This window comes from Protopterus annectens, chromosome 2.part1, assembly GCF_019279795.1.
Source record: "Protopterus annectens isolate FY-2018-M chromosome 2.part1, PAN1.0, whole genome shotgun sequence".
Lineage (NCBI taxonomy): Eukaryota > Metazoa > Chordata > Ceratodontiformes > Protopteridae > Protopterus > Protopterus annectens.
Window position 1 is genome coordinate 1,471,251,000 of NC_056729.1, and position 17,425 is coordinate 1,471,268,424.

At 37.5% G+C, this 17,425-nt stretch overlaps 1 protein-coding gene across 1 annotated transcript in view; it reads left to right on the forward strand.

The window, feature by feature from the left end:
- The first annotated feature begins 15,502 nt into the window (after positions 1-15,502).
- LOC122794496 overlaps positions 15,503-17,425 on the forward strand; it is a 613,529-nt gene continuing 611,606 nt past the window's right edge. Inside the window, exon 1 of the mRNA XM_044062941.1 lies at positions 15,503-15,784. Coding sequence (XP_043918876.1) covers positions 15,508-15,784 — 277 coding nt within the window. The 5' untranslated portion in view covers positions 15,503-15,507. The remainder of the gene's footprint in view (positions 15,785-17,425) is intronic.

Genomic DNA, 17,425 nt, shown 5'->3' on the forward strand with positions numbered 1-17,425 from the left:
ATGGAATGATAGAGTTAGGGGTTCAAGTCATACAGCTAGATAGTTGTAAGACTTGGGAGGAGATATGCCAGGATCCCAAGGATTTTGGAGATGCAATGTAGTTGCATTAGTTAGTCTTTAAAAGGTGCAACAGGCTGTGGTTTTGATTCTGTCAGAGAAAATTATTACATTTGTATTTATTTACTTAGTCGTGCTTGCTAACCAGTCAGCCCATTTCAGCCACCGCCTAAGGTACACAAAATACACAGATTGAATTGACAAGGTTCGCAAACCATTAAAAATCCTTACACTTAGTATGCAGTGGCTATAAAAAGTGTACACAACCCTGTTAAAATGCCAGGTTTTTGTGATATAAAAAGAATGAGACCACAATAAATCATTTTGAATCTTTTCCCACCTTTAATGTGACCTGTAACGTGTAGAATTCAATTGAAAAACAAACAAATCTGTTCGGGGCAAAATATAAAAAATAAAAAATGTACAATAAGCTGGTTGCATAAATGTGCACACCCTTAAACTAATACTTTGTTGAAGCACCTTTTGATTTAATTACAGCATTCAGTCTTCTTAGGTAGGAGTCTATCAGCATCTATCTCTTGTGCACAGCCTTCTTCAGGTCACCCCACAGAATTTCTATTGGATTAAGGATTGGGCTCTGGCTGGGCCATTCCAAAACTATAATTTTCTTCTGGTGAAGCCATTCTTTTGTTTATTAGGATGTATGCTTGGGGTCATTGTCATGCTGAAAGGTGAAATTCTCTTCATCTTCATCTTTCTAGCAGACGCCTGAAGGTTTTGGGCCAAAAGTGACTGGTATTTGGAACTGTTCATAATTCCCTCCACCTTGACTAAAGCCCCAGTTCCAGCAGAAGAAAAGCAACCCCAAAGCATGATACTGCCACCACCATGCTTCACCATGGGGATGGTGTTCTTTTGGTGATGCGCAGTGTTGTTTTTGCGCCAAACGTACATTTGTCTAACCCATAGTGCCTTTTTGAGGCCATGCCAACCCAATAAACCTACAAGCATAATGAAGCAATCAAAAGAAAATAATAAGTTATTACTTATCCATGCTACTAGCCTAAAAAAGAGGCTTGACTCCCTACAAGCCCTCCTTATATTGCAGGTCATAGATGTCTGTGTAGAGACTGAGACACGGTTTAAAATGGCAGCCAGCATTCCAACTGCAGGGCTATAGCACCTTCCAAAGATTTAGACCAGGTATTGCACAGGTATGTGAAATAGGTGGAGGTGTCTTGATCTTCATCCAGAAGAGACTCGCATCAAGGCTGGTAAAGCAGAGTGCTGCACTAGTGCTTCTTCATGAACAAACAGCTATCAGATTCTTCTAAAAGCTACATGCAAATGTCCACTCTTGAAGCTTCCATGGCTGTGAATCCTATCGTTTGGGGCCTGAAAGAGAAGTAGATCTGAACCCAGACAGCTTGTCTAAACCTGAGGCTTAGCAACTCTCCCAAGGTAGATGAGTGCAGTACATGAAAAGGACAATTAGACAGAAGTGGCTTTTTAAAGTAGATGGAACCTGAAGTGTATAGGGTTTTGAACACCATCAGTAATACTTTTAAATGTGGTCAGTGTATTCCACGTTATCTTGTTTTCTTCAGTCTGGTAAGAATGAGTGTCATTTCTGAGGAATTGATTTGGGAAACATACTAAAAAGGCCTGAGTTCTACACCAGATTGCATCCAGTCAAGCCGAGTATTAGAATTTCCCAGACAAAAAAAATGCCATTCTTGTTCAAATAAGAGATAACAAAGGGCTGCTTGGCCATCATTAAGGTTTCTGGAGGACTAAAATGGTTAACATTGATGACATTATTGAATTCTGAATGTTTACCTTACAGACGCAAGGTACAGGGTTTGATTCTCACCTTTGAAAAGGAAATTGGCTAGGCTTAAAATGGCCCACAAAAGGCAGTTAGCCTAGTACTTGCCTATGAAGCTATGAACAGTTGATACCTAGTACAGAAATATCATCCAGTCAGTAAGGATCACAGCAAGGGTATACATCTTGGACAACAAACTCCTATGCAACCTCCATATACAAAATGCAGGAGCAAAACAGGAACTGTGGACACTTTTAGTTGTTTGAAAGCCCGTGTCAGAATGGTCTGGCTAGAAAACAATTACACTCAATCAGAGTTGACGAAACTGCCCTTAATTGGTTCTGGGGAAGCACATATTCCTGGTGGATGGTATTAAACAGATTAGTATTATCTGAACACCAGTGATACTGTAAACTTCTCTAACTAAAGCAGTGCATGGCACCATGTATATGGTGAATAAAAATTGACCCAGTATGTGACCTTGCAGCACTCCACCAGTAGGAATGTAAGCAAAACAGGAATTTACTTTCAGAACATTTTCCGAGTACACACACTGAGCAGTGGAAATTAGAGTCTCAGTGAATGGACTGAGACTGTAAAATAGGCCTTTAAGTGTTCCAACAAAATCAGAATGCAGATCAAAAGATCAAGGGCAACCAGCAATAAATATTTCTTTTGGTTCTGCTGTGATTGAAATATCATTAACCAGTCATGTGATAGCAGCTGTAATGTGCTGAGCTACAAAACTGACTGATGTGTTTCCCAGAGTCCATAAGAATTGAAAACAGATCAAGGCTGCTTACATATCACCTTTTCTTTTGCTTTTCCAGTAAAGAAAAGGGTGGAGATCAGACTAAAATATTTTAGAATGCCAATATCCAGAGTAAAATTCTAGAGAGCTCGAATAATGAAGACCATCTCTAAAACCAATGCAAATATGCCAGTCTTCAGGGAGTGTTGGACAGCTCTAGAAACGAAAGGGCCTAAGATATCTCAGCAAGATATTAGTCCAGCTTGCCCATGGGCCAGTCCTGCAAGTAGTGGAATTTAAGGTAGCAAGCATCTGAATGACCCCTTCAAACTTAAGTACACCAAACTTGTTGGGTTCCATTATGGTTTATCTCTGGTAAGGAGCAATGTATGTCCACCATGGTAAGGACCAATGAATATCCACCATGATAAGGGGCAATGTATGTCCCCCAAGTGTAGCAGGAAGCCCCTCCAGCATAATATGGATCACTTTGTCTCTGAAGATTACAGTTACTAAACCTCAGTCATGGGAAATAAAAGCTTTTCTGCATGATTTAACAAGGCAACGTGCCGAATCCATCAACCACTCATATAAGTGTGGTTGGTTGAGTCCTCAAAGCAGAGAACTCCTTAGAAGTGATGAGTAGTCTTATTAGGGATCTCTAATTAATACCGGGAAAATACAGATAACAGTACAGATATGTCCTTCAGAAGTCAAGTGCACCTCTCTTGGCACAATGATTTAACATTTTTCACACATACCAACTAAAATGAATAAAGAAATCAGACCACCTTTTAGGGTTTTTCAGACAGCAGATATGGTGCATCACCATGCACCTATCAGTGGCGAACATATATTATGAACCCTTCTGACATTTTAGTTATGAATCCAAAATAACCTATGTCACTACTTCTCACTAGAAGAAATTTGTTTAAAAACTCTTCCCCTTGATCTTTGTAAATTCTAGAAACATCCTGGAAAGTCAAGAAGACAAAATCCATTCAGATTTATATAACTTGTGCTGTTCTCTGAAGCTTTACATCACTTTAGTACACTTGTCAGTAGATAGCTAGACCAATACTTTCCCAATACCAGAAAAACTGCAAGTGGTAGAAGTTGCTCATAGATAAACTTTCCTCTCAAATCCTTAATGAAAGAAGGGGACAGGTCTTGAAAACTATGGAAATCAACCCATAATCACATCAACTATTCAAACCTTCTAGCATTCAGAAAAAGATGTAAGCTAGAGGAAAAGGACACTAAAGTATCATATTTATGATCTCATCTCTGCAAAAGCCTCTAAACCCAAATGATTCTGGAAAGTAATAAAACATATCTCGTTTTATTACCACTACAGGACCCACTATAACAATCCAATGAAGCACCCAGACCTGTCAAAATTTAAAATCATAATAAGCACTCCAGTAATCCCATTCAACATTTTACTTAAGGCAGAGATGTCTGCTGTCTAGACCCAACCAACTTGTCACTATCTAGAATCCTGTTATATAGTAAACAAATGAACAAATCGCCCCTCATCTCAGTCTTCTTTTCTTTCCTCACTGGCATATTTTTTAAAAAAATCAACAACGAAAGTAAAAAAAATACCTTAAAACATTATACAGGAAAAATAACACTAATCCCAACAGTATCCACTCCAACTTTCTCAAACTCTGTGCAAAATCATTTTCAAAACTCATAGTCCATATTTACATTTTGTCACTAACAGCAAGAATTATCCCAAAACAACTTAAATCTCTCTTATAATAACCATTCCTTAAAAACTTCCTTCAACCTCCTCTGCTGATTTCCCATTTCCATTCTTTAAATTGTCATTAAAGTTTTTAAACAAACTCCTATGCACCCAGCTGTTAGAACACCTTACCAAACATGGGCTTATAACAGATTTAGAGCATGAGTTCAGAAATCGTCATAAAACTGGCACTTTCATTTATACTGTTACCAATAAAACTATCTCATCGATCAAAAGGGGCCATGTATACAGAGACATCCTTATAAATTCTACAAGGGCTTTTGAAAATATTAACTACCAAGTCCTCCTATAAAATCTGTAATTGCTTAGTTTTAGCCCTAACCTAATTTCCTGATTCCTGGTTCATGAATTACCTGTGCAATACAACATTTAAAGTCAAACCAGGCAAATAACCACAACTGAAGGCCACTTTCCCATAGGAGTCCCACAAGGCTTAATCCTTGGCCCCTTCTTATTCTCCATCTTTTTGAATGATATCAGTACAATCATACCATTTACAAATATCATCCCGAATAAAAATGATATCATACTGCACAAAACAGGCTGTAATAAATCAGAATTATAACAAGTATTAAAAAAAGACTCCTAATCCACATGTCTAACTAAAAACCGACGTGCAATAAATATCTATAACACCACCATCATGACATGCAGGACATCAAATAAGCTCATCCTCCTGTTCCCAAAACATTTTATCCTCTGCTAATGCTCTCATAAATATTGTCTAATAATATAAATATTTATGCCTTGAACTAGGCTCCACTCTTTTCCCTAAAGAATCAAATGGGACATTACTAACAAAGTTATTGCTCAGCTTAAAGCAACCTATTATATTACTAACAACCTCAACCAAGAATCCAGAAGAGCAATGGCTGAGAATATACTAATTGTTAAGCTTGTATGCATTCTACCCATACCCACCTTGTACTATGTTCATAACATTAATCTAATATAAACCAGTTACAATACAATATGCAGTATAAATGTCTCCCATCACTATGAGTGTTACTGTAACACACTCCAGACAGCCAAGTTTCTACTCACTATCCAGCCTCCCCTTCAAAGTCCTTCATAAACATCACTGGCCCTGCCTTGGCTCTAAACTGCAAGTAAACATTCAAATTATTCACTGTGGTGCCAAGATAACAACACCCTTACACTGATTATGCCTCCATTCAATCTTTTAGTAAAATTGTTCCTGCCAAATGGAACCACCTTATCCAATAAGACAATCTAATGATTATAAGGCGTTTTATAAACAGACTATATGAGTACCGGAAAGAAAGTTACACATGCACCTGTAAGCTTGATGAGCATAATCTTACAATACATACTCTACACAACAAAGTTAGTAATGTTTCTTCCCCGTCTGGTACACTCATACCTCTCAGGCTGTTAGAGAAAGAAATCTGGACAAAGCCACAAATAAAAGTGGAACAAAGGACCAAAAATAGGGACAATTTTAAATATGGCTCTTAAAAATTAGAAAGTTGATAGAATAACAGGCTTTCCATTAGCATGCATTTTCTGAAGGACATGAAGTCTGAAACTCATATCTTTGTCATTATTTTCTAACTTCAATCTTTAATAATTTGCCACTAATTTGCCAGAAAAAAAAACAATTTTATGAAAAATGGACCAAAAATATAAGCCAAAATTCTGGACATTCTGCAAAAATCTGTACAGTTGAGAGGTATGATACTCTGCAGATCAAACTGATGACATCAGTTATGTAAATATGTAAACAAAATTCTCTACACATCTGATATACAACTACCCTAATGATAGTTACTCTGCTTTGTTTTATCTGTCTTTCTTTCCTTAGCCTCTCTCTTCAACTTCCATACACTTGCTTCTGAATAAATGTCTGTGTACTTCTTAAAACCTTTCTCTTTTCTTACTGGCAATACCCTGGGATCCTTTCTCTCCTATCAACTGCAGTCAAGCCCTACCACAAGAATATCCTAAGACTGCTAGTTAATAAGTTGTAGTTACATTTACATGGTGGTACTGTTCTATTTGTCCATTTATGCTGAGAGATGCAGAATATTCTAAACAATATGTAGATCTACTTTTTTTAACTTTTTAGTGCTTTTTCTATTCAACTCAGATGTTTATATTATCTCTATTATCTGTATTTTGGCCATTGTAAGAGTATTTTCCATTTAATTTAATTATTTGCTTTCTAAGCTCCTCTGGCTTTATATTTCAGTGTATTTCATGTGTTTTGTATGATTTATATGCAAATTGTTTTGTGTTTCTGCACCTGGGTTGGGGCTGAAAAGGGTCCTTGGACCAGCTCACCCACCCAGTTAACAAACATAAATAAATAAAATAATTTGTGCTTCCCATCCAGCACACTTGAAGTGACACCCCAGCCCCATTTGTAAAAATGGGAAAAGGGGCTGTGGATGGATGGATAGATTTGCAGTTCTTCACCATTTTTTAAATAACTATATTGACAATCCATTCATGTGATAAATATAGTGGAAAATTCAGCAATAACACTAAATAGTTGATTAATAATCTCAGCAAATTCTTAAACCTAAAAAAAGTGTTCAAAGCTTTCAAACTTTATCCAAACCAAACCAAGAAGGCTAAGGTGAATTGCATTCAAATATAACTCACTAAAACAATCAAAACAAATAAAGATTCCTTTGTGGCAAATATTGCCATTAAGATAGGTGATGATAATAAAAGCCTTCTACATCCACATCCAAAAGGTGAAGGAGAAAAAAACTATAATGCAGTGTGCAAGAACAAAAAGATGTCACCATAACTGAGTCAACAGACAAGACTAACACACTAGCATACGGATAGGGCAACAACAATGGTCATTGGTGCTGTTTACATAACTTCTTTCCTTTTTATGCACAAAGATGTTAGTCCTGTAATTCCATTAAGTTATCATAGCTCAATTTTCCTTCAGCAGTAAGTGAAATGTAAAATTTTATTTATTTATTTTAATTTTACATTTGTTGACCAGGATAGTCCGACTGGATATATATCCATTCTCAGGGGAGGCCCGGGGAGAAAAGCTCCACACAGATGAACACAAGACATACAAGTACAAGTGAGACTGCTACACATTTATGGGTTACATATTATCAATTAGAAACAATCGAGATAAAATTTTTCATATATATATATATATATATATATATATATATATACATATACATATACATATATATATATATATATATATATATATATATATATATATCTATGGGAACACTACAAAAGCCTGAAACCACAGAATACTGATGCCCACAATACCGACGCCCAGAAGAATGAAACTTCAGAATCCCGACGGCAAATAATGGATATTGCCGTATAGTGCGTAAAGCTAAGTTTGCCATTCTCCCAAGTGTAGTGTGATCTCGGAGTAGTTATATTTAAGTTACGGGGGTCTGAGGGGTGCAGGGGGGCTTGCCCCCTGCATACATGTTGTTATTGCTGGTTTTGGTGTTTTATTTTGTTGTTTTGTTGATTTCGGTATTTTGTAGTTTCGTTCTTCTGGGTGTCAGTATTTTTAGTGTCAGTATTGTGCAGTTTCGAGATTTTGTAGTGAATTTATATATATATATATATATATATATATATATATATATATATATATATATATATATATATATATATATATATATATATATATATATATATATATATATATATATAGGTTCATAGGTAGGTACTAGGCTATCGGTCCTAGGGCCCATACAAGCCTAGCCAAAAAATGTACCCTGGCTTTCGCCACCCAAGAAAATTATTTTCCTGTGCCCCTGTCAAGCAGAGCCACAGAAGTGATCCCCGGGGTGAATTTCTCATTTCCCATCCAATCATCAAGATTTTTCTTGAAGAGTGCTAATGAGGAGCTCTGTTTGACATAGATAGGTAGTCTGTTCCAGAGTATGGGAAGTCTCTGGGACAGGAATCTATCCCTCCAGCATGTTGTATAAAACACACACTTCCAGGTTTTAGTACAAACAAGGAGAAGAACTAGTCCTTACTTATTCATTGGGTTTGTTCAGAGTTTTTTGGCTAGACCCTGAGGAGAAAGGGTGCGCCAAGAAAGGGGGGAGAGATTAGTCTGGGGAGAAGTAAGGGCAAAGCCAGCATTTTGTAAGGTATTGAATGAGATTCTTTTTGAATAGGGCTGAAGAGGGATCTGAGGCTAGGTCTGCAGGAAGAGAATTCCATATTTTACCAACAGAGTTGGTAAACAGAGAGTCCCTGGCTGAATTGTTAGCCTTAAGTGTGAGAACTAACATTTTGTTGGAGGATCTGAGAGTTTTGAGGTTCTGGTAGAGAGTGATGAGACTTTTAAGATCAGATGTTTGTTCTGGCTGGTAAAGGATCTTGTGTGCTGTAACTAGTTGGTTGACCAGGAGTTGATTAGATAATTCAAGCCATCCTTGTAGTTTTAAGTTAAGGCAATGGTGAGTTCTATGGGCAGAGGCAGTAGCAAATTTGACAATGTGATTATAGCAGACCGTGTACTTATTCAGGTCTGTTTTACTCAAGTTTGTGAATAGGGGAGCGGCATAGAGAAGTGTAGAGAGAGTAGATGCATGCATGCAAGCGTAATTCTGGCTAGGGGAGTTAAGAAGGGTTTGATCCTGTATAGAGCACCCAGTTTTTAATGAACTGTTTTAATTGTATGGTTGATGTGCTGGTCGAATCTCAGGTTATTATCAACTATTATTCTAGGAGATTAGTAGAGGGATCTAGTGAGATAATTGTACCATCCCTTGATTTAGATGGAGAGAACAGCAGCATTTTGGGTTTTTTTGAGGGGTTTAGGATAAGATGGCGATAGAGGAGCCAGTTTTCAACTGCATTAAATGTACTTTGGGATAAAGCCAATAGCTCTTCAGGGGATGTGGCAGAGCAAATTAGGGTCGAGTCATCAACATTCTGAAACTTGTGGTACAACCTTGTGCAAGTCATTAATGAATAAGGAGAATAGGAGGGTTCCTAAGATGGATCCTTGGGGAATGCCAAGTGCGATAGGTAGAAGGGTGGATAAGTTATTTTTCCAAAGGACTGCCTGCTGTCTACCATTCAGATATGATTTAAACCAGTGTGTTGTCTGGGTATCTAGGGAATTTGATTCTAAGGTTTGCAAGAGCAGTTGGTGGTTTACAATGTCGAAGGCCTTGGAAAGGTCTAGTAAGATGGCTGAGGAAAGTATATTATTATTACAATTTTGGTTTATGACATTTGTAAAGGAGAGTAGGGCAGTGGTGGTGCTATGGTTTGGTCTAAAGCCATGCTTTGAGTTTGTCAGGAGTTGTCTATGGATGCATTTTTCCATGATTTGGCTAGAAGAGATAGGTTAGCTCCCTCCTTTATTTAGTGGAATAATGTGGGAAATCTTCCAGATAGTAGGAATGGTAGCTTCCGATATAGTTCTGTTTATTAGAATGAATATCTGGTAGGCTACCGCATCAGCTGCTGTTTGTAGGTACCCTGCAGGGAGGAGGTCTGCTGCTAGGGTGGTTGGCTTTAGTTTACTAATTAGTTTTTGAATAAATGAGGTTGAGACTGGTTGAAGTTTAAAGTTGGTTTGGGTACTGCTTATGGTGGCAATTGAATTAGGTCCACAAGGGAATCATTTATTAGCTAGTTGTTGGATGGTCTCAGTGAAGAAATTATTAAAGGAATTAGCAACTTCTGCAGGGGTGTTAGTTTTTAAATTTGTGGGGATAGGGGTGGTAGGTTGTCCAGGGTGGAGAAGTTTGTTTAACCCTGCCCAGATTTTTTGTGGTTTATTTTGGTGTATCTGTTGTAGGTGGCAATAGTGATATTTTTTATCTGTCATAACAGATTTTTTAGTATCATTCCTTAATTGTCTATAAGTAGATGGTCTGCTAGGGATTTAGTGATTCACCAGGTAGCCCATGCTTTGTTCCTAAGTAAGATTTTTTGCCTAGTTTCTGCTGAAAGCCATGGGGTAGGTTTAGTTTTCATTCTAATGGAGCGTTCTGGTGCATGGGTGTGTAGGATGGATAAGAATTTGCTGTTAAAGTATTTTACAGCCTCCTCAAGTGGCAGATGCCTGAGGGCAGACAAGTTACAAAGTCTGAGGTCAGATTTGAAATTAGTAAGGTTGAAGTTTTTCTTATTCCTGATTATTTTATAGATAGGTTGTTTAGGGACTCCAGCCTTCTACCTGATAATATAGGTGAGAAGGTGATCGCTTATGCTGTCAGGAAGGGTTCCAGCTTTATATATGTTGGGTTGACCGTTAATAAGGATCCAGTCTAAGATGATTTCTTTATCCTTAGGTTTAGTTATCTTGGTAGGGGAGGCAATGACTTGTGTGAAGCCATAAAGATATATATGTTGAGTAGGGGGCTCTGAGAAGCAGGTGAACCAGTCTATGTTAAAATCCCCTAGAACAATGGTTTCTTGAGGATAACTGTTTGACACCCAGTTTAGTATATCTTCAAGAATTTGTATGTTTTTACCTGGAGGGATGTCGACACAGACAATGTATATGCATTTATTTTTTACTGATTTGCAGTTTTGTAGTAATAATTTCAGCTTTGTCCTTTTGAGTTATTTGAGGGGTGTCAATGGACAGCTCTAGAGTAGATTTATATAGGACAGCTACCCTCCCTCCCTTCTTAGTTGTGCAGTCAGCACTTAATATATTATAACCTGGTGATGTAATCTCATTATCCGAGGTGGATGGATTAAGCCAGGTTAGGATGTCAGGACAGAGGTGATCAAGTAGGCCATGGAGGGGATGGACTTTATTTATACTTCTAATATTTAGATGCCTAATTAGGAGTGAGTTGGGTGGACTGTATAGGGTGTGTGTGTTGAGGGAAGAGGTGGTTGGGATGCTAGAGTAATCGGTAAGGGCTGGGCCAGGGTTTGGGTGGATGTCACCATCCATAGTAAGATTACATGGAGTTGTGACGGTCAATTTCAGAATCTTGAGAATAAGGTCTTGGTATTTTTTTGCTTTTGGGTCGATGTGTATAGTTTTAATAGGTAGAATACGTTGAAGGCGAGAGTTGCTAGGTATAAAGGAAGTGTTCAAGTGTTCTGACGGACTGGGTACAGTCAGAGTGCTGGAGTACCTTCCTGGGAGGTGAAGGTCATAAAGAATTTGATGTTCATAAGCAGCCATAATGTATGGGATACATATCAGTGGTAATATGGGGTAAATTAGAAGAAATTTGAGTGAAGAGATCTTTGTAGCGATAGTAAGGATGTGGGTGGGTATATGGTGTTTGAGATAGAAAATTAGGGTGGGATAGGGGAATACTGTTTAGATTGTTATAGTAACAATATGGAGGCCTACTGCTAGAAGATCACTGCAGTTGTGATAAGTCTCGATACATTTATAAATAATTAGCTAAATATAAACAAGAATATAGGAGACACCGACAGATAATACTCTGACATGCAGCAGATTTAAATATAAGAATAAGAGCAGTGAGAGTACATAGTGCTGTCTCAGTAACTAACGGCAGTAGAGAGAAAGTAAACTTGAGCAACCATAACCGGGAGCAATTCCATAGCCTAGACATGTCTCTGGCCCTTTATCCATCATACCTAATGTGTTACCCACTACATAAAAACAATTCTAAGCAGTGGCGTCTGAATAATTTTATTACATGTAAGTATTTAGATGGTACTAAAATCAGCATTAATGTTTAATAGACAGTATGATAGAGGCATGCCTTTTGATTTAAGATGGGTTTATTCAATGCAACATAGTCACGTAACATAATCAGCTCTGATTGAAACAAATGTAAAAACTGCTGTAAAGAAGCTTAGTGAGCAACACCAGTTAAACAAGCAGGCAAAGCTTATGTCAGTACATAAAGATACCTTATCATACCACAAAAATGAGATAATAGTGATGTTCTCACATGAAGGTCATGTCCCATTTAAGCTCTTTTGCAGAAGTTTTAGTTATAAAGCTTCAAAACACAATCCATTTTATATTCTTCAAAGACGGTGCCATAACATTTAAAAACACATGGGTCTATATTAGATCAACGAACGCTTAAAAAAGCAAACGCTGATTAAAATATCGAAGCAACAGAAACCCAATTTTTTTTCCTAGGGAAAGAATTTGGTTGTCCGTTTCTGTTGCTTCGGTATTTTCAGTGCTGTGGTGGAAAGTTACGGGTCGGATTCAGGTAAGTGTGCGATTGTGTGGATGTGAGTGTTAGGCGGGTTAGGTGAGTTAGGGTTAGGACGCGGGTTAGGTATGTGTGCGATTGTGTGGATGTGAGGGCTAGGGTGGGTTAGGGAGCGGGTGAGGTGAGTGTGCGATAGTGATGGACCTTAGGGTTAGGGTTTGGGTTAAGGTAAGTGGATAGTTAGTGGTGTGTGTATCGTTTAGTGTAGGGTTAGGTGTCAGATTTTAGGTATATGTGCGTGGATTGTTGTTTGTTGGGTGTGCTTGTGTTGTGTGTATGTGTTTTGGATCAGCGATTTTTTTCCCTAGGAAAAAAATCGCTGATCTGACAGTTCGAGATTGTAAGCTTTCTCTTACATAAGTTCGATCAATCAGCGTTCGCTGATCTAATATAGACCCAAAACACATATATATTTATTTATTTATTTTTTTTTTTATTTATTTCACATCATTCAGGTCTGTGAACTGACCGAATTTACTTGGATGAACCTTAAGGCATCTGCCAGTCAGAGATTTCTCATAAGAATACCAGTTTCCTGTCCAAGGAGATCTCTTTAGCAATTAATTGAACAACAGCAATCTTGTGGGAGGTGGAGAGGCTACGAGTTCCAGTTTGCTTTACCATTGGAAGAACATTAACTTCCTCACAATGTGAGTGCGCTGCTCAATTTTTTATTGACATGAATACCACTCTCACATCTGCCTTTTCCCCATATATTTAACTATAGTTACTCCAACCTTTCTTCCAACTTTTTGAATGATGTTTAACGTTCTTGATTATTATGAGATCACCATTGTGGTCTGTGACCAGCAGCTTGTGGGCTTGATATTCGTCTGCCAAGGCTGGTATTGACCAGCCTCAGTGTTCTTGTACCAGTGATCTATCAGATCACTGTTTCCTCATTAAGGGATGTTATTTTTTCCTTTTGTTTTGAAAACACTACAGTTATTCCCACACTTAAGAAACCTTCCTTGAATTATAATAATTTTGACAACTACTGCCCAATCTCTAATCTCTCCTTTTTGGTGAAGGTTAATTCATAAGTAACTTGCGAGTTATCTTGTAATTATTGGAGTCATGGATCCTTTTCAGTCAGATGTTTTTCACTCACCATAGCACTGAAACAGCCCTAGTGTGGGCTGTCAATGAACTTCTGTTGGCTAAAGATCAGCAACCTATTCTGTCAGCAGCATTTGAAACATGGACCATGGCACTCTGATATGGTGGTTACAAACTTATAGCAGTATCTCTGGTTTCTTGTCTCTCTGACTGCTCCCTAAAAGTCTGTTTGAGGACTAGTGCCTCTTCCACATACCATCTCACACATGGAGTACTACAACACTCTATCTTAAGCCCTTTATTGTTCATGGCATATTTGCTTCCATTGGGAGATCTATTAAGGAAGAGGTGTCTAGCATACTGCTGCTGACACTCAAATCTGCCTCTCCTTTCCCTCAGGATGATATGGTGAGAGTGCATTCTTTGACTAATAATCCAGATGCCGTACATTTTTAGCTTATCCATAACCGGTTGAAACTAAGCACCTCCACAACTGATGCTTTCTCAGTTCATGTATCTTTGAGGGAATTTTCCACCCACCCACCCCTCCCATCTGCTTAGTTTTCTATACAATGGTTTCATACTATCTTGTATGGCTAGACCTACATTACAGACTTTATCTACAAATTCAAGCTTTGTATTTTAGATAAGGTTTGCAACCTACAGTAGGTGTCACATAGGATTTAAGACTGATATTTTGACACCAGGTTTCAGCCATAGTGAAATCCTGATTTTTTTTATTGCTGAAACATGTCTAGGATTTATCACCTGTTAACGCAAGGTGACCTCCTAGTTGTCATCCATGCCTAGTCTCTTTAAAGTTAAGACTACTGCAATGGCCTCTATTTGGGAATTCCTAACACTTTGACTGCTTACAGATGGTGCAGAGCTCAGCTACAATGTTATTAACTGGTACATCCTACTACCAACATACCAACCCTGTTGAGCACAGCCTTTATCGGCTACCTGTTAAGTATAAAACTATTTGTTTGATCTTAGTGTTAATGTATCTGTGCATCATGACCTGTGTCCTTTTCACCTAGTCATGCTCTTCCACCCTCCTTGAGTTTTGCACTTCCTCCGAGGGGCTGCTGGGAGTTCTAAAAATACATCTTGAGTCATCAGGCTATTAGCTATTTTCTTATCTAACTCCAAATCTGCAAATTAGCTATTTTATTATCTAACTCCATATCTGCTGCTATGGTGGCTTCAGGAGTGTCCAAAGTTGTGCAGCTTTAGAGGGGGCCTTTAAAATTTACTTTTTTGAATTGGCATAAGATGGGACGGGATGATAACAGCTGCCGTAACATCCATTTAATACCATACTTGTAATTATGCTTTTATACATCTCTTTCAGTGTTATGTGAAATATTTACTGATGTTAAGGTGTTTTGTGTTAAATAAAATTGAAATTGAAGTTGAAGTTCCTAACTACGTAGGTTGACTGGCCTAAAGATCCTTTCCAGCATTACGTACCAATGATAAACATTTACAAATAAGATATAAATAATACAGCATTGATTTACAAATATTATAAATACAGTAGCATTAGATAATGTTTAAGAAATTATGAAACCTGAAAGATAATAAGCAGCTTAAGTCAAATTCAGCAAAACAACTGTGTAACCAAAATCCAAAAGCAAAATCAAGGAAATACAGTGTTACTATACAAGATACGAGCGATGGAAGGTAATAGTGCAACAGCAACAGTAACGAGAACGGCTAAGCATATATGTACGTTCTAATTGATTGGCTATTTTTAATGACAGTACTGAGTTATACTGCAAATATTTTTTGTAAGGGCATGTGTGTGTCGTTATGTTCTTTTAATATCTGCATACACATTCATATTTTTTTCAAATTTAATCGAATATACTCCTTTAATTTTGTTACAGGAAACAATACAATGTCAATATCATGTACAGATATGTGTTCGACTGGTGATTCTGGAGAGACAAATTCAACACTTCTACTATCACCAGCATGCCTTTCACAAACTTTTTTACAAAACGGAAGTTTTCAATTGAATCTCGTATTGAACCATTCTTTTCTGAAAAATAATCATGCGAAACCTACGTGTGGAAAAGCACATGTTACAGTCCAGGCATGCTCAGTCGCTGGCTGGTTTCTTTGCAAATTTGAGACTGATGAACCTCTTGCTAGTCAAGAAGACCAATCTCAAGGTAAGGATGCTCTGTTTAATTTTTGTTTCACCATAGCTTGTTAGTTCAGTGGCAAAGATGCATCAGGTTTCCTACATGGGATCAAGGACTAGTTGATCAGGTTTCCTACATGGGATCAAGGACTAGTTGATCAGGTTTCCTGCATGGGATCAAGGACTAGTTGATCAGGTTTCCTGCATGGGATCAAGGACTAGTTGATCAGGTTTCCTGCATGGGATCAAGGACTAGTTGATCAGGTTTCCTGCATGGGATCAAGGACTAGTTGATCAGGTTTCCTGCATGGGATCAAGGACTAGTTGATCAGGTTTCCTGCATGGGATCAAGGACTAGTTGATCAGGTTTATCTGCACGACTAGACAAAGTTACATTTTATCATAGCTGGAAGGTTACTTAGCCGTTACAGTCACCATTTGTGTAAAAATACTGTGCAGTTTAATGGGGATCTTCAACTTTCCCTATGTTGTATGACCACGGACTTAGTAATAGTTAGCTGGATATGGAAGCTTGTATCCCACACGGGATTGCAAGTAGACAGTAAAAACACTTATTTTAATTTTGCAGGTGGGCTGTAGGGATAGTATATTGTCAGTCAGCTATGAGTGGGAAACCATTTTATCTGTGATTTTGCTTCAGTCATTCATTAGGGAAGTAAATGAACTATTCCTAAAACAACCTTGTTACTACTGGAAAACTAGTGTTTGAACAAGTATGCAGTTAGGAGGTCCAATATATATTACCAAAAATAACTTTTTTAGAATTACGAATTTTTACCAATTTTCTTAGAAAGTACAATTATACAAAATTCAGATGGAAGAAGTGAAAAACATCATTCAAAAAGAATAAAAAAAATGAAAATAAAATGCTGCTGTAGCTTACTGCAGTTGCAGTTGTATGTAAACCTTCTCATACTCCAGCACGCTAAAACCATGTGACGTCAATAAAGTCCGAGTCAACAACAGCATCTCATTGACCTAGTTTAATTCACTCACTAAACTAATAAAGAGAAAAATCTTTTCATCTCATATATTAACTAACCTATTATTGTGTGCACAAATTAGAAAGCATGCTACATAACTCACAGTTTGCAGCATATTAAGGTCCTTCTGGGTGGACAGTTAGTCCACTTTCATGTGCGCCTTCAATTGTGAGTCAGGAATTTATAGGAAGTATTAATTCCAATGATCTCTGGTCAAATTGTAATGACTAACTCAGTTCATCATTACTTTGTCTTGATTTTTCTTTCTGTGATATGGTAAACTTGGAGTTAATATATACGAGTAAGGGTGGTATAAGAGATGCAGACTTCTCAATACACCATGGGGCCAGGACAGCTTGCCCCTGCAAAAAGTAATTTCAAAGGTGAAGAGTGACTAACAGCCTTCACTGTTCTACTTTAGTTTTGCTGTTTTTTTTTTTTTTTTTTTTTATAATTCCAGCACTCAGAATTAAAAATCTAACAGTTACAATAAGGAGATATTTCCAGTTTAGCACAAATAAACCTACTCTGTAAAGATCAGAAAACCAGTCTTCTCCCAGAGTAAAAAAAAAAAAAGATGTACAATATATATATATATATATATATATATATATATATATATATATATATATATATATATAAAAATTTTTTTTTATCAAAAGACC